At 36.4% G+C, this 26,313-nt stretch overlaps 3 protein-coding genes across 4 annotated transcripts; 1 reads left to right on the top strand and 2 right to left on the bottom strand.

Annotated features, from left to right (window-relative positions):
- Positions 1 to 5,535: 5,535 nt before the first annotated feature.
- Positions 5,536 to 11,064, bottom strand: LOC111861532 (glucose-induced degradation protein 4 homolog). Of its 2 annotated transcripts, none has more exons than XM_023846189.2 (4): positions 10,810 to 11,064; positions 10,544 to 10,711; positions 6,719 to 6,996; positions 5,536 to 6,045 (listed from the first exon to the last, which is right to left on the bottom strand). In XM_023846189.2, the coding sequence occupies exons 1-4, from the start codon at positions 10,954 to 10,956 to the stop codon at positions 5,982 to 5,984; spliced, it is 657 nt and encodes a 218-aa protein (XP_023701957.1). In that variant the 5' UTR covers positions 10,957 to 11,064; the 3' UTR covers positions 5,536 to 5,981. The 2 variants fall into 2 exon arrangements, with proteins under 2 accessions (XP_023701957.1, XP_023701958.1); XM_023846190.2 differs by having other exon boundaries at positions 6,764 to 6,996.
- A 195-nt stretch (positions 11,065 to 11,259) lies between these two features.
- LOC111861530 (BTB/POZ domain-containing protein KCTD5) lies at positions 11,260 to 17,922 on the top strand. The gene is made up of 5 exons (XM_023846186.2): positions 11,260 to 11,494; positions 11,579 to 11,687; positions 11,780 to 11,967; positions 12,553 to 12,681; positions 16,057 to 17,922. The coding sequence occupies exons 1-5, from the start codon at positions 11,303 to 11,305 to the stop codon at positions 16,084 to 16,086; spliced, it is 648 nt and encodes a 215-aa protein (XP_023701954.1). The 5' UTR covers positions 11,260 to 11,302; the 3' UTR covers positions 16,087 to 17,922.
- Positions 17,923 to 22,316: 4,394 nt separating this feature from the next.
- Positions 22,317 to 25,905, bottom strand: LOC111861534 (ragulator complex protein LAMTOR2 homolog). Its single transcript, XM_023846192.2, has 3 exons — positions 25,713 to 25,905; positions 25,304 to 25,466; positions 22,317 to 22,641 (listed from the first exon to the last, which is right to left on the bottom strand). Exons 1-3 carry the CDS (start codon positions 25,778 to 25,780, stop codon positions 22,495 to 22,497), a joined length of 378 nt encoding a protein of 125 aa, XP_023701960.1. The 5' UTR covers positions 25,781 to 25,905; the 3' UTR covers positions 22,317 to 22,494.
- Between the last annotated feature and the right edge of the window lie 408 nt (positions 25,906 to 26,313).

The following is a 26,313-nucleotide window of genomic DNA, read 5'->3' as shown; positions in this document are numbered from 1 at the left end:
TTCATTTGAATCTTGTATGCTCTTAAATGAAGCCTTTTGTGTAGCACATCGTGCACTGTTGAATGTGGAATTTGCAACTGCAAGCTAGCAGCACGAATGATTTGTGCGAACTTCGCTGGAATGCCTCTCGGTATAATGCAATCGACAGGAGCTTTTACACATAACAAACTATCTGTAGTCCTCAGTTTGTTGTTCCAGAACCGAATGCTTTTCCATGTAGGAGGTTGACTTCCATATTGCATTCTAAAATTACTGTGGGCAGCCATAAAACATTGTAACACTTTTAGCCACAACATGTATTGAACTTGTGCCTGTGGTGTTTACATCGTTACTGAGCTTATTAAAGGTCACCAGCTGGCGCACGCATGTAAGCCGCACGTATAAAAAAAGCTTTCTGAATTTTCCTTTCCAAGGACATAAACTGGATACATGTATGAAAATTAGTTTCCAAGATATAAATTTTCTTATTATGGATACGTATCATCTGGACGTCCTATATAATTCAGTGTAATAATTACATGGGGCAGTGTCTGAGATTTCATTTAGGAAGTGTGTGGTCCATGTTGAAGCTAATGGATAATGATAATGTAAAACACAAGTAATATGAATTTTAACTAAACAGATGCTGTAGGATCTGTTACCTTTGGTATGCAAGGGTCAGTAACGTACTCTTGGCCCTCTTTTTGAAGGCTTTAATTTTAACCCACCAGTCTTTGCCACTGTGAATGTTTCAGGAGGAATAAACTAACATTATAGCAGTCATGAAATTTATATCCTGAGTGAAGATTTAATGTCCTTTGCTTGGACCTTACGTACAGAATTTTATTCCAGAATGTGTAAGTATCATCTGCAGGTAATGAACATTCTCTCAGCACAAATACTGTGTCGTGCACTGAGTAGTTAGCTCAAGTGTTAAACAGCTGAATTGTAATTAGTACATAAACTAATTAACTACATGGAGCTGAATCCTAATTAGTACATAAACTAATTAACTACATGGAGCTGAATCCTTTAGAAGCCAGCCACCAGTGACTTGGCTATTTAAAAATTACCTAACACTTTATGGAACTTGAAGGTTCCATACTGTGTTCACAAGAGCCCTCCACTGGCTCCCATCCTAAGCCAAATGAATTCAGTCTGTACCACCCCATGCTATTTCTTTAAGATCCATTTTAATATTATCCTTCCATCTACATCTAGGTCTTGCTAGTGGTCTCTTTCTGCCAGGTTTCCCTACCAAAATACTGTCTACGCTTATCTCAAATGTACTACATGCACAGCCAATCCTATCCTCCTCATGTTGATCATTCTAATATTATGTGAGGAGCACAAAATATGAAGCTCCACATTGTGCAGTTTTCTTAAACCTGATGCTATTTTATCCCTCTTCAGTCCAAATATTCCCCTGAGCATTCTGTTGCCAAACACCTTAGTCTGTGTTATTCCCAGAATTTCAGAAACCACATTTCATACCCATAGAAAATTACAGGCAAATTAGTAATTTTATTTTAATTCTTACATTTTTCGATACCAGAGAAGACAGAAAGTTCTGAACTGAATGGTAGCAAGCAATTCCGAGATTTAATCTACTCGTAATTTCCTTCTGAATCACATTTTGATGTGTTGTTGTTCCCAAATATATTAACTTTGCCATATTTTCCAAGGACCTGTTAGCTATGTTTCTATTATGATTTTGCCATACATTCTGGTGATGTGACAGCAACATGTACCTTGTTTTCTCTGTGTTCTCTTCTAGATCAGCTTCCTTACTAGAGTCAGAGCTTCTATGTTGTTCTTATGGTATTTATGTTATATCACAGTAGATGTACATTATCAATATAGACCAGAAGCTGATGTGTCCCAGTTTCTGTTCCCCCTGTGTTCTTGGACCTTCCTATTGGTGTATTCTTAAGCGAAGTTGAAAAGTAATGGTGAAAAAGGAGCTCCTTGTTTTAGACCATTTTGAGAACATATAAGAGAGATGTAAACCTATACTGACTTTACAATAAATTTAATTTAATGCATAATCAATTGTACAGTGGTTCCCCCTGAACTGAATCATAGGCTTTCTTGAAGTCTATGAATAGCTGATATACTGTCCAATTGTACTCCCATTTTTTCTCCAGTATCTGACAAATGCAAAAAATCTGATCACTAGTTGATCTGTTATGTTGAAACCCACACTGTTGGTCCCCTATAATTTTGTCCACTTATGGACTTGACATTGAGAGAAATATATTGGATAAAATTTTGATTGAAGTTGGTAACAAGGATATGCCCTAGTAATTCAGTTTTATCACCCATCTTCTAAATTGGTAATCCTTCCTCTACTGAGGCAATTCTGCCTTATTCTAAATAGAATTAATGAGTTCATGGCTTTCAGGATATAATGCTTTACCTCCTGCTTGGATCATTTCTGCCAGAAATTGATCATATTTGGCAATTTATACTTTTTCAACTTTGCAATAGTAATTTCAACCTCAGATTAGCTTCAGGTACTAATAGCTCAGCATTCTATCCCACAGCTGTGAGAGGTCAAATTTATCTTTGTTCATAAACTGCAGTTGCTGCAGAATCATTTCTAAACACAGAATAGAGGGGCTTCTCTCATAAGCTGAATCTCAAAAATTTATTCCTTCACCTTGCCACTGAAAGGAGATTACAGAGATGAGTGCAACTGATTCCATTCATCTTGTGCAAACCAACAAATTTATGTACCTATTTGTTAGAATGCTGTTAGATATCTATTTTACTCTGACAGTTCTTAGGAATTTACATGTCACTTTTTCACTTTAAAGACATTGACTGTGGTAATAGCACTCCAAGATCAACACCACAGACACCAAATCCTGCCCATTTCATTTCATTCCAAATTTTCCTTAATTTTATTCTTATCCTCTACATTCCAAGTGGCCACTTTTACCAAAGGTTCCTTGCCGAATCTTTATATCTTTCGGTTCTCCCAGCTGAGCTGTTTGTCTCATAATTCTAAGAAGAAGAGAGGAACTAAAGTTTTTACTGTGTTTAATTAAGCACCACACCGTGAAGACATAATGGGGAAGTGGATGTATAACTCCATCATTTTTAAGCTTGGCACTAGATGGAGATGAGTTGTCAGCTTCATGCCCCAACCACTTCACCCCCTGGGGAAAGAATCTGCACTATCCACTTGATATGAGGCTGGATAGGTCCCAGAGATGGTCTGCAAGCTGTGGAGAAGAGAAAAACCTCTTGCTCTCTTGGGAATCAGATCCTAACTCCGTGGCTCACCAGTCTGTAGCCTGTCGCTACATTGACTGAGGTATCCCAGCTACAAAAAGAAGTCTAAATCACAAAGTTCCTTATATGCTTTTTTCCTTACCCTGTTCAATTTAGGTAGGTCTGTATATTCCTTAGCACCTTTTACTTACACTCATAATCTTCCATATATGTCTTACAGTCATACACTACAGGATGCAGAATAATATGTTGTAGCTGGCATTTTGAAAGCAGATGACACCAGAGTAGTTTTGGAAATAAAGAATTTTTTTGTTATTAGTATTACAATTATGCCAGAGGAAGCTGGTAAAAAATTTGCATATTCAATGCACAGCAGTGTTTAATGGTTGAAAAGTCTTTTATACTAATTTGTTCATGAAACTTACATCAGTATTGTTAGAATTGTTTCAAAACATTGGTTTCTTACAGTGGAAATGAACAAATGAGAACCAATCAAATCTGTGAAAAATGAACCTTCGAAAATAGCTGAAGGAATCATTTCTTTCATCCTCTTTTTGTGGGTGCTGTACAGTTTTAGACTCCATCCATTAGAACTGGGTTTTGAATCCCTGTCAGAACACCTATAATGTATGCATATTTCTGGTCTGTCCTGATTTCCATGGTCTAATCTTGCATCCAAGAAGTCCTTTTTTTTCATCAGGATTTAAGAAGGTACCTCCAGTAGAAGAGACCAAGTTCAAAGCAGGCTGTAGTAGCAAGAAGAGAAAATTGCCACTAAATAAGCCAATATTTATGATACATGAGGAAGGTAAACATTTCACTTAAGTTTGCTGTTGGCTAATTATGTGCCTGGAGGTAATTTAATTGCTTGTAATAATTTAAAATTTACATTCTGTATTCTGTTAGAATGTTACTTCTTTCCAAGTTTGTCATAGTACCAGTATATTTGAAATCTCTCAGTCAAATATAACATGCTGAAAATTTACTTCTAAATATAACCTCAAAAAGTTCATGTCACTGCCATGTTGGAACTTTTCTACCCATACCAGTCTGCAAACATCCCCATGAATCTCACCATATTAAATGTCATGTCTGTCTATGTGTCATTAACATTAAATAAAAAGGAAAACAACTCTCCAGTTTCTGAGATATTTATGTTTCTCATTTTAAGTGCTGAACTATTTTAACAAAACCACATTCTTCAGTATATCATCATACAACATTTCAGATTCTTCCAATGAGTAGCACTAGCACTGCGTCCAGGGGCACAGTGGCCAGACTGTGAACTTCACTCACATCTAACTACAGCCAGGGACCAGAAAATGTGAGGTTTACCTCATCTACCTTCCCTCTATGGTGCCCAGGCACAAATACAACTTACATGTTTAACCTTAAACCATAATACTCAGTACAAATCTGTATCTGGACATTATTCAAAACACCTTAAAACAGAGAGAAGAATCCAGTCTCTGAAACGTGTTTTGAAATATAAACACGACGGTGTAGTAGATAAAAAAAAAGGACAATGGATAATGTCCAGAAACATATTTGTACTAATGTACCATCGTGAGGCTGTGCCATAGCTCAAGCGGTTAGTCGCTGGCTTCCCACTGTGGCAGGCTGGGTTCGATCCCGGATCTGGTCAAGTGGGATTTGTGGTGGGCAAAGTGGGGCTGGGACGGGTTTTCTCCGAGTACTTCGGTTTCCCCTGCCAATCTTCATTCCACCAAATTCTGCATCATCATAATCACCCAGGGCAGGTTACAATAGGCCAATCAGTGGCCACCATGCCCAGTTGGACTCCACCCCCCACTAAATAAATTAAATGTACCATCATCACAAACTTTTATACCTTACTGTAATACTCAGCACATTATCTTGTAAGAATCAGGTGATAACACTTTTAAACTGAATTCCAAAATTGTTGTCCTTTGCCTGTAAAATTACTATATAAAGCAGGCTTTTAAACATATAGGTTAATATGACCAACAATGACCGCACAGTTTGTTGTAAAAACGTCAGGAAGGAAAGATTTATATTTCTAAACAGAGTCCTTTATTTTCTTTGTAAATAATATTGCAGTTAAAGTTATTTACTCCCATAGCTGTCAGANGACACGTGGGGGGGGGGGGAGAGAGAAAAAAGGCTAAAAGAACCTCTCTGAGAAAAATATTCACAAAATGCTGGACTATATGCTCTGCATAAAGTTTTGCAAAACATCCCCATTTTCATATTTCACCATTTGCAACTTATTCAATCTAAATTCTATTGTCTATTTACACACACAATAATTTAAAATATTTGCACAATGTTGAGTATTATGCTACCAATTACATGTATTTCTGGAATAATATACTGTGGTTATATAAACACAAATACAACAGAGCACTGTGAAACATGCTGTTACTGTACATTCAATCCAGTAATATGCAACAAGTATAACTCATTACACTCCTTGACATTAAGCTTTCAAGGAAAAATTAAACTTAAAAAAAAATGTTAATTAAAAATAAAAATTAACAACAGCTCGTCACTCTCCTAACATGAAAATTACAAAACGCTTTCATGCTTTGTAGTGAATGAGCATATTTATCCAGTAAGGGATTAGCAAAAGAATATATTGTTCCATTCTCATTTTGCTAAATCATCACTGACCAAATTACATTTGCTTCTGCACCTTGCGACACAAAATTAAGTCCAAATTTGTAACAGGTGTTATAGTACATCTCAACATGAATAAATCCAATTCCTTTGCTCCACTTTCATCTGAACTCATAGATCTGTATACTGTGTTCTGGAACATGACTTAATGTCAGAGACTGATACCTGAAAAAATTAATTACATTAGAAAGTCATAATTATTATACATCATACTGTTATATAAAAGCCACACTTTTAAGAGGTACGTAATTTTGCACTTCAGCAATCTCCCCAGTTAGTTTTGCACTGTGCTAGAGTTACACGTGAATCTAAGACCACAACTTATCTTTAATATAAGAGTAAGTTAAGTTTTATACATCATTTGAAAACCTCTAGCAACAAGCTGAGTACCATACTCAAGCTCTGACAGAAATTCTATTTCGATGTGGTAAGTTACAGGAAAGCATTCTTCCTCTGCTAACAGAATGGCATTAGTGTGTTTACTGATACTACCACTGTTCATACTCTGATCAACCAAGGAAAATCACCTTTCCCATATATGTATAGATCAGTGACAATGACAATGGCCCTTTAAAATCAACCAGGGTGAAGCAGCTACAAATATCCTAAAACACTTCCAACCACCAGCCAAAATATTTCACTCAGCTGTCATTTTCCATTATTTTTGGGGGGGAGAATGCTGTAGTCAGAGGTACCACTTGGCCTTTCTAACAAACCTCAACTGTTTAAAATAGGATTAGTTTATGATGGCATGATTAAAATTTGCAATTCAATTTTGACTAGGACAGTGGATTGCAGTTTAGTAATGATATATGATGTATATATGCCTACTACACACCAGAGCTGGGGTTGGTACAGCTTATCACATAGTTTACAGTCGTACCATTCCGAACTCCTATGGTAATAGTAGCCTTCGATCGTAGCTGCTGATTTCTGAAAACAGATGTAGTAAAATCCTGCAAATGATGCTCCATTAATATCCTTGATTGTGTGGTCAGGAACAAGAAAATGCTCTTTCCACCTCATGAAGACGTAGTCGGTTGTTTTCAGGCCTTCATAGTCGAAATTGTCGGAATTGAACGTTTTTGCATACTGGTAGAAGGATCCGAATTTACTCTGTTAGAAACAAAGTTGCATGATTAAAAACAGAACAGTTTGGGGGAGGAATTATTTTCAAAAGTATCCACTTACAAATTCTGCCTCTTCACTGAAGTTCAACAGCAGATTCCTCACAGACATTTTCAGAATTTGGAATTTACAATATTTCTGCCTGTGAGTACTTGTGTAATTTTTTACACCAATCAGTTAACTTTAGAACAGTGAAGAGTGAAATATGTGTAGAATTTTTATCTGATTAAACANGAACATCTCATGGAGCACGGTCCAGCGAATTTTAACCGAAGGTTTGCACATGAGACGGGTGTCTGCAAAATTTGTTCCTCGCTTGCTCGGAGATGACCAAAGAGAAAACCGCGTGAATGTTTGCCGCGACTTGAAGAGTGAAGTGCAGTTTTCCCTAACAGAAAGCAAAATTTCATGCACACTCTTTGTTCCTTCTGGTTGGCCATCTCACTAATCGCCAATGGGTTGAAACAGGAACGCACACAACAGAGCACCACAGACAAACCACTTAACTCAGACTGATGCCAGCTCACTAACAGTCGCGGGAGACCCCCAGCTAACACCACCTAGCAGCACAACTCGTAACTACAAAGCATGCGCGCGCAACAGGTCGTTTCCGGTTATTTTTGGGTCCCCCTTCGTACCATGCTACATATGTAAGGCATCAGATTCCCTAAAATAATCTATGGAATGACAAATGGGCATAATCTTATGTAAATATGTTGTAAGGGTTCCAAAGATGGAAGGGGATGTCTTGACTACTTGAGAAACTATTTGTTTCTCAGGAAGGATATCACAAAGTTCCGCAATTCAATTCAATTTATTTCAGATTCAAAAATAGATCCATATACAGGCTGGGAAACAACCATTGGATATAAAATGAGTCACAGATCAAAAAATAAACATTCCATTCCCACAGGAACAAGTTAAGGCATTCATAATATAAAACAAATAAAAAAGAACATATCAACCATATATACAATAAAACTTCCCCAATTTACAAAAACAATGCAGAACCAAGACATCTTATTATAGAACTCTCAAAGATTTCAGGCATCAGTACAAGCTCTTTTTTCATTTTCATTACTCATCTATTATTTCCATAAAATCCAATACTTTAGGATGTGGAAAAGTCATATTAGATAAATAAGCAGTACAAAGAACTAAGTCATTTTGGTATTGCACACAACAGGTCATGTATATTTTGGTCACTTCATTCGATTCACTGGTCTTTAATTGAACGAGATGCCAACAATGCATATGTAATATATGNAAGAACATATCAACCATATATACAATAAAACTTCCCCAATTTACAAAAACAATGCAGAACCAAGACATCTTATTATAGAACTCTCAAAGATTTCAGGCATCAGTACAAGCTCTTTTTTCATTTTCATTACTCATCTATTATTTCCATAAAATCCAATACTTTAGGATGTGGAAAAGTCATATTAGATAAATAAGCAGTACAAAGAACTAAGTCATTTTGGTATTGCACACAAGAGGTCATGTATATTTTGGTCACTTCATTTGATTCACTGGTCTTTAATTGAATGAGATGCCAACAATGCATATGTAATATATGTGTGTATATGTTTACAAATGTTGAGGAATGTGAAGGGACAAGGGGAGGAAGATGACTGAGAGTGCATACAATTCAGTGCTTTTTTCAGCTCCTTAATGAGATTACTGCTAATTCTTCATGTAGATAATAATTCCATGAATTACAGAAACCTCATACTATCCTCTTGTCAACCCTCCTATTTCCTTTACTAGTAAATTCACACAAAGTTCAGCTAGAAGAGGTGAACTGTGGGGAACAGTGCTTTTAACTGAATCTTCTAATATTTTAACTTGTCAAGTTACAGACGGTTAGACTTCTATTGGGATGACTTTTGATGATGAAAAGTGAATGCATATTCCTGCTAGTAACATAATTTGAAAAATCAGTGTGGTGGTATCATGCTATCACTTTTATCCATCAGACAGTCATAAGGTCTTTGTTATACAAAAGAAAATAACAATGAGAATAATGATGGGAGTGGGCCCAACTCATACATATAGAGATTTATTTAAAAAGCTTGACATACTACCAGTCCCATGTGTATATTTGCTGTTAATAATTTGGAAAAGTTTCAACAATAACTCTGTGTATGTCATTGGTACCAGAAGGAATGAATTATTCAGGCGTCAAGCTATTTAATATCCTGCCATCAAATATCACAGTTTTAAAAAATAATAAAAAGCAAATTAGGTTTTTTTTTAATTGTTTCATTTTGGTCCATTACACTATCAGTCACAAAGTTAACAGAAAGTCCGTCAAGTGTAACAATTTGTAGGTCACTTTTTTATTATTATTTCTGCCTTACATGTTTCAGTTTGACACAACCATCATCAGAGGCACTTGCTATAATTATGGAAACACTGTCGCTGTTTTTTGTTCACAATTATGTTTGTCGTGTGGACGCTGCTACGATATGTTGACGTGTAAAAGCACAAAACATGCTAAGATAGTTGAGTACACTCTCAAGTTCTCACTTTTCGTCCGAACCTATTTTTAAGTTAAAACACTAAAATGTTAAAATATTTGATATAAAATGCTGAGCTCCTCCTTGTTAATTCATCCAGAAGATGGGAGACGTCAGCTTGAGGTTGTATGGCTTATGGTTTGATATGTTCCTGTGTGCTGTGTGTAACTGTCTGGATGATATGGCTTGCCAGCATGTGTGGAATGGCAAGGTGTGAATTTGATTGTGGTTTTTCCACGACCTGTGTGTGTTGTCCTGACAACTTGAGCTATTCTGTCTCAGGCTTGATTATATACAGTAACTGACTCGTCCTATATCATGTAACAATGATTTATAGAGATGAAATAAATAAATAAAATAAATAAATATATTTTATTGGACCAAGGACAAATGATGTGTAGTCATCATGAATTTGTAATATGTGACATGTTTTATATCTAGCACTATGGGGAGATGACTGGATCCATGAAAAGATAAATAAATGTAAATGTAAAATCCAACAAGGTTTCCCTGTCACTTTAGTTTGTTCTGTATAAACAAAAATACAGTTGGTAAGTATCAATCAGGACCGTTCATGATAACTTTAGATTAGGCTACTCTAGTTTACATTGGTATTTCTTTAAAATATTTATGTGTAATGAACTGCATGCTGTGACAGTTGTGTCTTGGTGGGGAATGTGAATCCTAATCATTTCAACTAGCAGTCAGTCAATTTCATGTTAAATAAAAACTAACATGTTTATTCTATAGAAAAATATGGGATATAACACTACAGAAGAAAACTTACTCCAGAGGAAGTGTTAAACTAATAGAATATCTGTTACAAGGCATAATATGATTCCGTTCCATATGTACAAGAACCAATTCAGTCTTTACACGTGTAACATTATTTCACTGACTTACCCAATGTTTTTTGTCTACATCTTCATCCCACTTTCTTGTTAAGAATGGATACTATGTGTAAGAACCAATTCAGTTTTTACACATGTAACATTATTTCACTGACTTACCCAATGTTTTTTGTCTACATCTTCATCTGCATCCCACTTTCTTGTTAAGAATGGATACTTTTTACTAATAATTTCACCATCAAAAAATGTCGTGAGGGTTGGGAATTCTTCTGTTAGTCCTTTAATCTTGAGGTAACCGCATAAATAGGAATTTTCTTCGTCAACGTGCTGAAATACAGACCACATATGATTATACTTACAAGATCCGTTTCGACTCTATGCTCACTTGGAAAAGCCCTACACAGTATTAAATATGACAAACTAACCTGCAGAACTACTTCAACTTCGTAGCTATTTCCTTTAGACTTCTGATGGCCCTGAAACTTTGAACCATTATACAGTAAGGAACGTGTAACACCTGGCTGCTTAGAATTTGCTGGAGGCGGTGGAACTATGTCTACTTTAACCGGCATCGTGTCATTTACATATATTACAAACTGCACCTCTATATTTACAAACTAAAAATGTCTACAGTAATGCTGCTAAAGATGGCCGTATCCTAACAAATCTCGAGCCCAAAGTGAAACATATACCCGAACCCGGCGCGAATTTTAAATAATTAGCCTCAAACCCGAATATAATTGTCAAATGTATAATTTCAAAACTGGTTACTCTCTTATTACTCTTTTTTATACAAAGCTTAAATTTATCGAGAGTTACAGCACATTTCTCTTTTCAAATATGTTATATAACGCAAAATTTTGCGTTAAAGGTACATAACTAAAGAAATCTCAGAATACTTCATAGGAGATTACAGTCATGGCGGACGTAGATGAAAGAAATTCACGTGAAGTGAAAGAAAATAGTACGACTGTGCGGGGTAATAAACAGTGGGTTCGTCTAAATGTTGGGGGTACATATTTTTTGACAACAAAGACAACACTTTCTCGTGATACTAACTCGTTTCTATTCAGGCTGTGTCAAGAAGATTCGGATTTAATCTCAGACAGGGTGAGGTAACAACTATTTTGCACACAAGCTAAGTGTACTAACCTTATTTAACAAATTTAAGTATGGGATGAATTAATGTTTTAGGATGAAACAGGCGCATACCTCATTGATAGAGATCCTACATACTTCAGTCCTGTTCTGAATTATTTAAGACATGGGAAGCTGGTCATAAACAAAGATTTAGCAGAAGAAGGTAAGTGTAGAATCCATTGTTGCATTAGACGTTAGCAGCACTGTTTATGAGTCTGGCTACATTTTCTTACAGAAGATGATTCTCTTTTTAAGGAGTTTTAGAGGAAGCAGAATTCTACAACATAACAGAGCTTATCCATCTTGTGAAAGAACGCATTTGTCACCGAGATGCTCGACCATTAAGGGATTCAAAGAAACACGTATATAGAGTATTACAGTGTCATGAAGATGAACTCACACAGATGGTCTCAACAATGTCTGATGGTTGGAAGTTTGAGCAGGTAAACTTTTATTAAATGGATGTAAAATTAAACCACAGTCAGTGTGTGACAATCTCTGATGAGTAAGTTGTTGAGCAGAAGAACAGTTTGTATCCAGATGTCACTTTTGTTTTTAATAAAATTAAGTCTAAGTTTTGACTTCATTATTAACTAAAGCAACATTATGCATTCTCAGCTCAAGCAATTTACAGATGTCCAGTTAGTGTTTGTTCCATTTGGGAGTTGACATTGTCCCAGGGCTTCTAGATCCTTTAGCTTTCTCTCTGTTAGAGACAACAGGTACTTACTTACCCTTGGCTCTAAGACGCTTCTCTTCCTTTATGACAGATCCTCATTTTCCTTTATTTGCCTTTTGTCTCCATTGGTGTTGATGAAGCAAAAGGAGGGAAGCACTTTGATTTAGGAGGTGATGGTGCTCCCGTCAACTAGTATTAATACTTACTAGGAAAGATGTAACTCATAAATTCTTTTTTTGTCCCTGTAAATTCACCATTCATCATAATCTCAACCAACTCTTATAATGTATAATCTTTGTTTAGTGCAGTACTCTTAAAATTGTCATTGGTGCAATCTTTTCTTTTGCAGCTGATTAATATTGGGTCACAGTACAATTATGGGAATGAGGACCATGCAGAATTTCTTTGTGTGGTTTCGCGGGAGTATGGGACAACTGCACTCAACTCAAAAGAAACTGAGCCAACTGACAGAGCAAAGGTGAAGAAATTTAATATTCAGCAGCATTAATGGGTTTTATAATACAATGACATTCTGGTACTACCTATTTACCCAAAACAACTTTGTGTGGTCCACTTATGGAACAATACCTGTACCAGTAGTAGAATGTATTTGCATGAGAATGCATGTATGCAAACAGCAATGAATACAGGATGGATATGGACCAAATTTAGCATGCTCACTAGGAAGATAATTGATTCTTTGGTTTTGAGTGAATTTAGTGTTTTCCTTTCTGTTATTACATTTCTCTGCAAACATTGTTAACCCAGCACATTACCAAGCAATTTTTTGTACCATTACCAGGGATGGAGCAATGTAATGGAATGTAACTTATCACACTGACATTTATGTGATAGAGAACTGGTTGTGTTTAGATTATCCGTGATACGTTTATTCAGTTTACAGGTTTTTTAAACACAATTTTCTGTTAATTTTAGTTTCTTGTTAAATTGTTGACTCTGTAAACTGTGACTTTTACATTCATTCATTCATTTATTTCAAATTCAGTAAATCCAAAACATAGGTTGAAATACAACCCTGGATATAGAACATGTCAATAATAATATTAATAAGTTCCAAACATTGAAACAGTCAAGATAAACAATAAAAACAATATAAAATAATACACAGTGTAATAACAATTTCATTAAATACAAACAGATTAAAACAATTTAAATTATCAGTAACATGAATCTTCTATATACAATTCCACCCATGCAGAGGTTCTTCTGAATTAATCTTTCATAACTTTCCCAGTTTTCTGATACTTTGTTATACCAGGTAGTTTCATGGAATCCTTCACTTTCTATGAGCTGTTGCTTAATGATCTCACAAGTTAAAGAGCAGAGATAAAAACAACCTCATACCACTCCTCTCCATGTGTTGCCACCAGAATAAGTTCATGGTGCAGTGATGCAACTTAACAGTTATTTATTTTCTGTGCATATGTATAGCACATTCTAAAAGGAAACATTTAAAGAATATTTAGACCCAGTTCTTCAAGCCACTAGGCGCAGGATCTGGAAAATAGTCAACTTCTATTTTCTTCATTGTTTATAAATGTCACCAAATAACAATACAACATTTGGTTCAGAATAAATGTACTCTTATTCTGAATGATTTAATTTGAGAGACACCCATGTAAAAGTTGGTACACATACATGAAGGGAAATTAAGAACTTGGCGTATAGATTTATGAGCAATTTTGCATTTATTTTCAGGAATTTCCTTGAATATGTAATAGAGAAAACATTTAATATGGTTACTGCCCCCTCCTTGGTAATGTTTTTATTAATTCAGCATGAACCTTTGTCATTAATCTCTTTAAGGACATTCATCAGTAGCTTAACGAATGAGGTTGTGCTTGCTATGCATGACGTAGTCTTGCAGAGGAGAAGAATAAGTTTTCAAAGTGAAGAAACGTTTTTAAAATTGTACAGTATTTGAGTTCTTCACAGTGGTGATAATTTAAGTTGTGGTCTTCTTTATTATTATTATTATTATTATTATTGCCATGCCATGCCATAGATCACTTAGATGATTGCTTGCATCACACTGCAGCAGTCCAGGTTCAGTTCAGTGTCAGTTTATATGGGATATGTGATGGACATAGTAACACTGGGACAAATTTTCTTGAAATACAGTGATTTTCCCTGACAATTCTACTTCTACCAAATGCTCCACTTCTCTCATGTATCATCTGAAGCTGGTCTGTGGTCAATTTACAACCCAAGTATCAAGGAACTCAGTCTCAGCCCACCCTGAGAATAATAACAATAGCAAGTGACAATAATTACATAGTTATAACCTAAAAGACTGTAAAAAGGTTAAAAAAAAAAAGGTAAAGCAATCCCTGTAACAGGCCATGAAGGCCCTTAGAGTTGTGAGACATTGAGGCTCACACATTTTCTTTAGACAGTTGGCTCACAGATGGCAGTAAGGTTGTCAGCTTTATGCACCAGCCACCCTTTACCCCCCAAGAAGATTCCTGGTACTCATTTTTGTTAGAGGCTGAGTCGACCCCAGGGCCATGTTGCGGCTGGAAAGATTAGGTAAATTGAAAAAAATCCACTTCATTGGGATTCAAACCCGCAACCTTCCAGCCTGTAGCATAGTGCCTCAACCAACTATGCTGCTGTGTGCCCCACCTACAAGACCGTACAGTCATAACAGAGAGGACCAGAATCTGAATTTTCCAAGTTGATTCCACAGTCTTTTTTTCCTGTAAATACATATCTTATAAGCACATAGGTTTAAAATGGTGAACAGAACCCCTTTTGCAGCTGTTTTTGTTTTACTATGTTGTATATGTAGTCTTTTGTTGTTCGAACATGGTGGAACCATCATGAAAGACAATAAATTTCATGTTTCTATTTGTCAGACATTATTTTGAACTTAAATTAAAATTTCCTATCATTCAGCAAGAATTGTGATCATTCTTGGTGAATGATGGGAGTTTTGAGGAGGTAGAACTTGTCCAGTTTGTGAATTGCTACTACCAAATGAATAAACCCTTGCTAATCCAGGTACAGTTAATCCAGATGGCTGATAATCTGGATCAAAATAAGAAAAATGCTGTCCACAGTTGAGTATGTACTTTGAAAGACACATGGCATTTAGGAACTCAGATGAGTCACTTGTCTGTTCAGACAAAACTTGACAGTTACTTCAAACCTGCATTATCACATTCAAAAACAAGTACAACTTCTGAGTCTTCTATCAATGAATAAATGCATTGTCTTATAGTTTTTAAATAAAGGCTCTACAGTGATATTTTTTATTTCCATCAGCACCACTAATCATTAAATTTTCCCTTTATTTGTGTTATTGCTTAATCTGGATGACCCCTCCCCACCCCAGTTATTCTTGATTAGCGAGGGTTTATTGTAAATCATCTTTGTAAGTCATACCTTCCTGTTGTTAACAATTGGAAAGCAAAATGTATGTGCAGTGTAACTTCATTGGTACAGTTTTCAAAGGATTAATTGTAAAAGCTGCATAACATATTAACATATATGCAGATCCATGCATTTCTAATTCTTGGCAATGACACTGTGTTCTGGTCACTGGTTTACCATTGTTTCATTGAACTTAGCAGTCACCATCTTCAGAGTATAGTGACTAACAACAGGCAGCACAGTCCCATTGCTCAGCACTGGGTAAAACTCTAATGAACCACCATGATATTCTGATGACTCAGAAAAATGTTAGTTTTAAAGAGCTGAGCTAGAAAGCACAGAACCTAGGCACCACAAATATGAAGGTATTCTAATGAAGAATATACTAACAAAGTTCAACTGTAATTTTGCATGTTTCATGGAACCTTTCATAAAAAGTGTGATAATTTTTCAACAGGTTTTGCAGCAGAAAGGATCACGGATGTGAATCTTGGTTGGAGTAGGCATCCAGTTTCAAAGATTGGAATCTGGACTCAATTTTTTATTTCTGCAGCTTTCAGTCTAACAGATGTGTTTATAATGTGTTGGGCATAAAAATAACCCCAAGAGATTACCAGAAGGTAGTGAGTTGCTCATAGAGATCCACAGTTGGGTTGCTGGAGTCGTGTTGGAGTGTTGACATTCACACAAGATTGTCCTCGAAATTGAATGTTATTTTCCGAGCTTGTCCCATGATGTGAGAATTGATATCCAGGCATTTATGCAGTGGGGCTGTGGAAGTGATCTTCTCCCAGTAGGTATGAACTATGTTAAACATGCTAATTCCTGTTTAAAGGGAGAACTTTCGTTTTATAGTTATATATTATGATCAGGTTTGAAATACCATTTCTCTCCTCAATTCTGACTGTAAGCGCACATATTTTCTGTACTGGTTGTGTGAATTTCCCCTAGTTCACAGCTGATATTTGTGTGGTTCCCCCTTCGTGCAAGTGACCTGCAGTTGGTCATTATTTTGCTGACTTCTGTTGCTATAGCAGGAGAAGCACTGGTGAAGAATTTTTTTAAGATTTTACCTTTTATTAGCCTGCTGCATGATCTGTAGTCTTTTGCTAAGAATCAAAAAGGAATTGGAGACATTAACATTAGTTCTTTTTCATATTGAACTTTTTGGCAGCGGATTAATAATAATGAACCACAAAGACTTTTTATGTTTCTATTCATCCTTTCTGAGACTTCTTAACTTCTTGTAATTGTTCACTCCCATATTATCACTGAGGAGGTAAGTCCACATTGAAGTGTACATTGTTCCAGGACATTGTTATGTTTGATATTTGAGACAGGAGTATTTATGCTGTTTCATTATTTTGCGTTTATTCATAAGATTTTTCTCTTTTTAAATGTGCATTAGAAATGTTAAAATGTATTAATATTGATCAGCTTTGTTACATTGGGTATGTAATATTTTAGTCCAATTTGTTGGTGAAAGTATAATCTATCATGACAGGAAAGGACTAGTACTATGTATATAATTTATGAAGTGCTCAAATTATGAAGAATCAAACTTTTTTTTTTAATTCTGCAGTTTGGTAATGCTTGAAAGGTTTTTTATGGCAAAGTAGAAACTTCTGAACTCATCTGACCATTTTACAAAAGGAAAAAAATAATCTCATGACAGTAACCACAAAATACTCAGTTCAACTCATAATGATGTAAATAAATGCCACTACATACTGACATGCCAGCTGGTTTGTTTTGTGGTAGACGTCCAAGAGAGTATGCTTTTAATGTTTATGTATGCAGTTAAAAATGTGAATAACAAGACAGCTTAGTAGAAATTGTAAATATCTGTTGACTTTTCCACCAGTGTTGTCATAACGCACAGCTTTCGTTCTTCTCTACCTTCCATAAACAATGCAACGCTTTTCCTGTTTTGTTTTGTATATCTTTTCTCACTTGGTCTGTGTAGTTCCTTGTAAATCAATGAGTGTTTATTCATTTATTTTTTTTAATGCTCGTGACAAAGAAAAATAGAAATTTATGGAAATCTGATGAAATTCCATAAACATGACAGAAATATGTATGGCATTTTATATCAGCAGTGTCCTTGAACAATGTTGGTAACACACGAGATGTGGATATTCTGTTACTGTGAAGACTGCAAGTCATGACCTTGCCATTTTAATATTTATATCATGGTATGTTGTATGTTATTTCAGAAAACAGTGGTATATGTTTTTTTAATGATGTTTATTTATAGTATGGATATTAGTGAAGTAAATCCTGTTAAGGATAATTAGAACAATATAAAAGATATTGGCTTGCACATGGTGTCTTTCTCTAGAGGTTTGAAGTCTTATTGAACCAATGCCGAATTACCTCTAAGTGTGCATAAAGATTAAATAATTTGTGGGCAAATAAGAGATGTCTAATAAATAACACTCAGAATAGAATGTACTTGAAACGGGTTGCTTTGTATAGTGTACAGGTCACATTTATATGCCCGTATATTGCCCCCTTATGAATGTTTGCAGTGAGTGAGAGAATAGCAGACTTGTGTCAGAGGCAGATTATCCAGATTGTCCAGGATACATTTGATTCTAAGAAAACTGAATTATTTCTAATTTTGAAGTACTGCACCAACAATACTTATAGGTAGAAATATTTATTTTAAATTAACTTTCATATTTATCTTATTTGTTAGACCACTTTCCAGGCAGTCATAACATCCATTTTTCTTTGTAGATGTATATAGAATGCTCATAAACGTGGCAACCGAGGGAATATAAAACATAGAAAATAAAATTACCAAACTAATTAATCCTAAAGAGACAAATTAAGTTGAATGCACACTCTCCACTGGAGAAGTAAATCCCAGATGTCCTTTCATACAAGTCCAAATATGTTCAGTTGTAGTGAATCTGGTACATAGCGTTCCTTCTTGTTAATCAGTGGGTATGAGAGTCATCATCATCATCAGTAATCTGTGAAGACGACAGGTCCACAGCCTCTTCCAAAACAATTCTTCCACTTAATGCGATCTAGAGCTTTCTCCTTCAAATGACAGTATCCTCTTCTGTCCCCAAGGTCATCCAGCATCTTCTTACGTCTTCTTCCTCGTCTTCTTGTCACTTCTATCCGCCCCTCTATCTTTCCTTCGATAACTTCTTTTAGAATACAGTTTCTGCGTAAAACATGACCAATCCAATTAGCCTTTCGTTTTCTTATTTCGTGTAGGATATTCCTCTGCTCACTGACTCTAATTAACACTTCATTATTTCTCACATAATCGGTCCAACTGATCTTCTCCATCCTTCTCCAACACCACATTTCGAAACTTTCCAGATGTTTCTGATCTACTGCCCTAAGTGTCCATGTTTGAGCCCCATACAGAGCTATGCTCCAAATGTAGCATTTCACTAGTTTCTTCCTCAAATTTAAGTTCAATTTGCTGGTAAAAAGATTCTTCTTGCTAAATGCAGCTTTTGCCATGGAAATCCTGGATTTAATTTCACCAGTACACCTTCCATCATCTGTTAACAAGCTACCCAATTATTTAAAACATATGAAGGAAAATATATGCATGATTAAATCAGAAGTGAAATGAGACTACATGGCTTGGAAACATAGCTCTATCATTTTCACGCATATTTCAGGAGTGAAGTATAGTTGAGTAGTGGTTTTTGAGGTGGGAGATATCTGCTTGGGAAACAGAAATTATGTGAGAGGCAAAGTATTATGAAGACCATAACTTTATATCTTCTTCACATTCTTTTATAACAGCACTTTTCTGGCAAGTGGACAATTTCAGGTATGATCCTGTTTGGTTAAGAATCATTATTTTGTAACACTCTGAAGTCCATCTGCTCTACAAATCCAGGTATGTCATAACTTGTAAACACAGCCTTCTGGAAGATAAGTCCTGTATGTCTTTGAATTTTCTGCTGGCACGTGAATATTGAAAGTGTTGAAAGTAGAATGAAACTTTCTAATGATGACACAGAGGTTTATGTCACTGATAACACACCTATGTTCCCACAGTTGATGGAAGAGTCTCTCCACTGTATTCTCACAAGCACTGAAAGGGTTTGCCCTTTGAATAGGTCTATATTTTTATCATGATTAACGATAGTATGTAGAGATTATACAGCATCAGATGACATTTGGGAAGTCATATTTGAAAGAATAGTTGTTTGGCTGAGATTCAAACTGGGTACTACCACAGTATGGTTAGCTTAATGTGCTTCACCCTTTTAGTCTGTTCTACTCAGATTTTTACATTTCAATGCATAAGAGCACTTGCTTGATATTCAACACTTTTTCCTGTAAACTGTTACCCAAAAATGTTTGGGTACACCTGTCATATATCATGACGTGCATTCATCAGTATAAGATGCATGTGCAGTGCTGTCCCACGGAAAAAAAAAACTCCGTAGTTTTAGTCTGCAAGTGAACTATACCAACCGAGTGATCGCCGCTTGTCGGCGAAGTTAGTGCCAACTTTGGCGGATAGAGGGCGTCATGTGGTCAGTGCAACGGATCCCCGTGTCCATTAATTTCGGTTTTCTAGGCTGGATCCACTATTTCCTTGAAATAGCTCCTCAATTATCATCACGCGGCTGAGTGGACCCTGTTCCAGACCCATCACTTCTCAGAAAATCTGATGGCGACGGGAATCGAACCCAGGACCTCTGGATCTGTAGTCAGGAACTCTGACCACAGACAGAGGCACTGCTGCCCCATTGGTTCTTTATTTCAGGTCTCTACTGCCCATTGGTATAAGCACATTGCAGGTTAGTAATTTTCCTTCCCCTCCATTTTGAAGTATCCCACAAATCATTTACTGGTTCTGGATGTACATTTTGCTTGCCTAGTACAAATTTAGACTTGACTGATACATTATTCACCCTATGATATTAGGTATATGCAAGATGAAACAGAAGTCAAGCCTCATGCCAACTCTGCAAAAGTATGAAATTCTGATGAAAGAATGGTATTAAAGTTTGAGTTATAAGAGTCTTAGAATAGACATTAGGTAATTTTACATATTTACACATTTTGATACATTTAAAAATTTATACAAATGTTTGTTGGCATCAGTTCACAATGCCCAATCTGAATTAAAAATTCTTCCATTCCATAAATTTTGAAATGAAAGCACCAAAATTTCTTCCTCTAGAAGAGTTGCTGATGACAGACAGCTTCCATATTTATAACATATGCCTAAAAATGACTTACCACTAATTGTGAAGTCATCATTTTGTACAGATGCACCTCAATTTAAGTTGTGTTCCATAGTCACAGAAGGTAAACTGCATAAATCAAACATAATTTTAAGAATCAATGGAAATATCTAAGATGTGCTACAAAAAGTATCAGAATATTCTTGCTGTAAAACGATGTCTTGGGTGGTATGGCGTGTCCTCTTTCTTATTTTAATGATTATGTAATTTCAATGTGAATAAATTGTTTATAAGTATTTACTCTGAAAAGAGACTGCTAGACATGCTAACAAATAGGAATGGCATAATATTCTTGAAACAGGCACAGAAAACCTGCACCACTTATGTCAACATCACTGTCTTAGCTGTCACGAGAGAGAGAGACACACACACTCTCCCTTTCTCTCTAACATTAAAAAACATTTTAATACGTTTCTCAATGCCTGAGATGGCAGAAGCAGTTTATATTAATAATAAAGGTAAAGTTGCCCCTGTGCTTAGCTAATTAAGCACTACACCATGAAAATGGGGGAGTGGATGTATAATCCACGTTTTCTTAGCACTAAGTTTGAGGTGAGTGGTCAGATTCATGCCCCGGCCACTTTACCCCTGGGGAAAGAGCCCCGCCCATTGCATAGGAGGCCGGGTGGGCCTTAGAGCTGGTCTGGATGACGTGGAGAAAATTCTTCACCCTACCAGGACTTGAAATGTGACCCAGTCATCAAGCCAGGCACTATACTGACTGCTCTATCCCAGCTCCTTAGGAGTTGTATGGGGAGATAGTTGAAGATGATGATGAAGAAGCAGGTAATTGTGATGACAGGGAAGGGATAGCAATACACTGTTTCATATTTACGGTCACTGAAGCTGATGGTAAAATTTTACTAGAGGTATTTGGTGTATGTGCTGGCTGTGACCTTTTTAAAAATCGTTCATCTTTTTGTTGCTTTCCAGCCTCTGATTTCTCATGCAACAGCAGATGTGTGGAAGAGGTTCTGTGGGTGAGCCAGAGTTCCCCTTTGGCCTTTGCATTCCTTCTCTCACACCCATACAGTAATCTTCTCCCCACCACTTTCAATCAGCCAAGCAGTTTTCATTAAGGCGGGCAGTGTTAATTGAAACTGGTCTACATCAATTGAATGCGTTAAAATTAATTCATGTTTTTTGAACTCGCATAATGAGGAACATGTGTATGTCTGTAACAGACAAAGGTTCTGCGCACAGCTTGATTCTGTAACTTCAAAATTTAGCATACATATTGTTTCAGACACTTATTTCATTTATTACTTACATGAAGTGATACGTAAAAAGTTGTTTTTAATTAATTTACTATTACATTATTTGTTTACAAAAACATGAGTAAGGCATAATATTACAGCAACAGTGAAGACAAAACCATAATTATAGGATTTGAGGTTTTCATGGAGGTGTCTATGAACCATCTTCTGGGATGTGGTGCTGTGTAGATCTTGTGTGAACCAATGTTTCAGAGCGTACCACGATACATTCCTCCGAAACGTTGGTTCACACAAGATCTACACATTGCCACATCCCAGAAGATGGCATTCTTCAAAACCATAATTCACAATATTATACCACCTTCAAAAGTCTTCCATGTTTTTTACAACGTATAATAAATCTTAATAACAGACAAAAATATTCAAAATAAAGATTGATCAGGATGTTGCAACTTTCTTCAGAGGTCCATTCAAATATTCAGCCAGGGCTTGTGCCTTTTGCTTAAGAAGGCCAAGTGCAACTGTATCTTTTGCATAAAGACATAGGAGAAGGTTAGCAACTTGAGTAATGGCTACTTTCCCTTCCTGAAAGAGAAAGACATGTCAGTATAATAAGCCCATGAAAACCTTAAATGTAAAATGTTTAGAACAGATGATATATGTACTCTACCAAACCACAAAGATCTCTCTGCATCTTGCAGGATTTGAGATTTCCACAGTGGTGATTATGAAGAATTATATCTTCTGGGATATACTTAATATAATAATGAGTAATACTTGTTCTAGTCTGCTTTCCCTAATTTTTCATCTTGCTTTCTCTACTGATGTATCATTTGTTCATTTGACGGGGTACCAAAATATCTTTCCGCTGTTCTTTCAGTGTTCCTTACTGTTATTTAATAGTAGTAGGGACCCAGACATATTCTTCAGCCAATATTATATCTAACAAAACAAACTCTGTAGTTTTTGTTGTCAAGTGAACTATACTGAGCAACCGCCGCTTGTCGGTAAAGTTTTCTTTTAATTAGCATAGTGGGGGGTGGAGTCCAGTTGGGTCCACTCGGCACAGCGGCCACGGATTGGCCTATTGTACCTACCCTGGGTGATTATGATGATGGAGAATTTGGTGGAATGAAGATTGGCAGGGGAAACCGAAATACTAGGAGATTCAACACACGCAACCACGAGAGTAGAACACACCATAAGACACAATATACACACACAACATTAGAACATAAGAAGTACGACCCCCATGTGGATGATCAATAATACACACAAATTTTAAAAATATGACGTATGAGATAATAGGTTTTAACAAGTTTTAAACACACAAACTTTATTATTATATAAGGACGTATACAAATTTAATATCATTTGTAAATGGACATATAAAGGCAAGCAGTGAAATGGTTAATGGATCGATACACCTGAAGATGGCAGCATACTGCCGAAACATGTAGCGTAGAAGCCGTAGATGGGATTGTATGCACTTGAAGACCGTTAATGTATACACATTATGAATATGAATCAGTGCAACAGGACGCTAAAATACAACATACTAGGAGAAAACCTACCCCAGCGCCACTTTGTCCACCACAAATCTCACTTGACCAGACCCGGGTTGAACCCGGGCCACCATGGTGGGAAGCCAGTGACCAGCCACTTGAGCTATGACGCAGCCTGTCGGTAAAATTAGTGCCAACTTTAGTGGATAGAGGATGTTGCATGATCAGCGCAACAAATCCCCATGGCCATTAATTTCGGTTTTCTACACCAGAGCCGCTATTTCCTTGAAACAGCTCAATTATCCTCACGAGGCTGAGTGGACCCTGTTCCAGACCCACTACTTCTCAGAAAATCTGGTAGCGCCGGGAATCGAACCCAGACCTTTGGATCTGTAGCCAGGAACTCTGACCACAGACACTGTGTACATATAATGTCCACATAAAAAAAAAATGTGGTTTTAGCCCACAAGCTAACTATACTGACTGAGCGACCACCACTTGTCGGCGAAGTTAGTGCCAACTTTAGTGGATAGAGGGTGTTGCATGGTCAGTAGTGGGTCTAGAATGGGGTCCACTCAGCCTTGTGAGGATTTAAAAAAAATCCCCACAGCCGTTAATTTCGGTTTTCAAGACTGGAGCTGCTACTTATAGCTCCTCAATTATCCTCATGAGGCTGAGTGGACCCTGTTCCAGACCCACTACTCAGAAAAACTGGTAGTGCTGAGAATCGAACCCAGACCTTTGGATCTGTAGTCAGGAACTCTGACCACTAGACCACAGAGGCAGTCATAATGTCCATACACAATACTAAAATTTGTTTCAGACCTTACATCCAGTAAAAGTGTTATGTTGAAGCATGTGCTTAATTAATTGAGCACTATGACATGAAGACATGGGGGACTGGAGGCACAGCTCCACCATTCTTGACCTTCACATTGTGTTTGCATTTCACTTCACTTCATTATATTACTGCACTTTATAAATTTAATGGACCATTCATGTGAAAATTTCAAATTCACAATGGAGAGTAAACTGTACATTACATTAACCCTACCATGAAACCAAACATAATATTACGGTGGAGAGTAAAAATCCATAAGGAAATGGAATAAACAGTGAACCTTTGATATAACTCAATTACATAACTTAATCCCATACTGTATAGACTTATTTACAATGACTATAAACAGTAATAAAGGAAAATAAACACCGATTCAAGGCATTACTACTGCACAACACTAATGTGATGTTCATGCATAGTGCTCAAATTTAAAATGTAGTATTATTCAAGGAAACATTAATCCAGACAAAAGCAATGAAGAAATGGTTTTAAATAACTCCATTAATTATGGTACAATCTGTGCTTCGACCACCGCTAATTCTCCCATTCTTTTAAGGCTCACTGTCCATTCAGCCTGTATCACTCTGGTCAGTATTTCCGAATCTGTTCTGTATGCCATTCATATAAGAGCAGCACAAAATGTGTTCATTTTTTAAAAGGATTTCTGTTGCAGTGTGCCGTGAGGTTAAACATTGTAGAAAAACGTTAGTTCATCTTACAGTAACACATTTTAGTTTTGGAATATGTGTCATTCACCCAGAATATGCAATCCAGAAAAATGGTGAATAACTTGTAATGTGACAATATCATGTAAGTGGCCAGAACTAATAAACTTTCTGCAGCATACTGCTCAGCATCTGTCATTAAAATTAATATGGGCAGTGAGATAAATGCTACAAACCATACAGTCCATTAGAACTAACTGCAATCGATCTTCTTTAAAAGCATTGCGGCCATTCTTCTCATAAGCCGACCAGATATTGCTTGCAATGGCTGCAGTTACTCTAGCATTTTTGTCTCCATATCCACTGTATGCCAACAGTGCACCTTCCTGGTTAAGCAGTCTGCAAAATATTTACTTAAAAGCAACAATGTCCTGAATACTGTTCAAAGTCATAGTACCAGAATTACCTTACTTCATACATTTTATTAATTTCATATTATTAAATACTTTTGTTGTCCTAACATTCGTATAATCTTTCTAAAATACTGAAGTGTGCAAGAAATCGTAAATCTGTTACGGGTTTATGCCAGTAATCACACGATTGTGGCAATAAATAATGGAGATTACTTAAAATAATAAAACTCACAAGGTATTTTCAACACCACCTGTGTTAGCTTGGCTCAAAATCTGAGTTAAAGCTTTTGGCTTTAACATTCTGCTTCTTACAAACTATAACTCTGCTATCTGACAGATCGGTATGGCACCAAATTCCGTCTATCAATTATACACCGCCACACCAGCCATAACCACCATAAGTACCTAATATATAACCGTTCGTAGGATGCGATAGAACTGATCGAAACTGATCGAGGCATATCATTGTTGCCAACTACGTACGATATCTTATCCAATATTTCTGCCGTGAGGTTAACCACATATGTAGGCAAAATTACTGGGAATTGTCAAGGAGTTTCAGCGTAACAGATCAACTACTGATCAGATTTGTTTGCGTTCATCAGATACTGAAGAAAAAATGGGAATCCAATGAGGCAGTACATCAGCTATCAATAGCCTTCTAGTAGTTCAAGTAAGCATATGATTTAGGAGGGAAATACAATGCAGTATTCGCGGTAAGTTTCATATTCCAATGGAAGACCGACTTTGTCAGTAAAAGTTCATTTGAAATATTTTTAGATCGCTTTATATGAAACCAGCCGTAATGTTCATATAGGTAAATATTAGGCAGT

This window comes from Cryptotermes secundus, unplaced genomic scaffold (assembly GCF_002891405.2).
Source record: "Cryptotermes secundus unplaced genomic scaffold, Csec_1.0 scaffold1059, whole genome shotgun sequence".
Classification (NCBI taxonomy): domain Eukaryota; kingdom Metazoa; phylum Arthropoda; class Insecta; order Blattodea; family Kalotermitidae; genus Cryptotermes; species Cryptotermes secundus.
The sequence above is the reverse complement of the archived record's forward strand: the minus strand, read 5'-3'. Positions and strand labels throughout refer to the sequence as shown.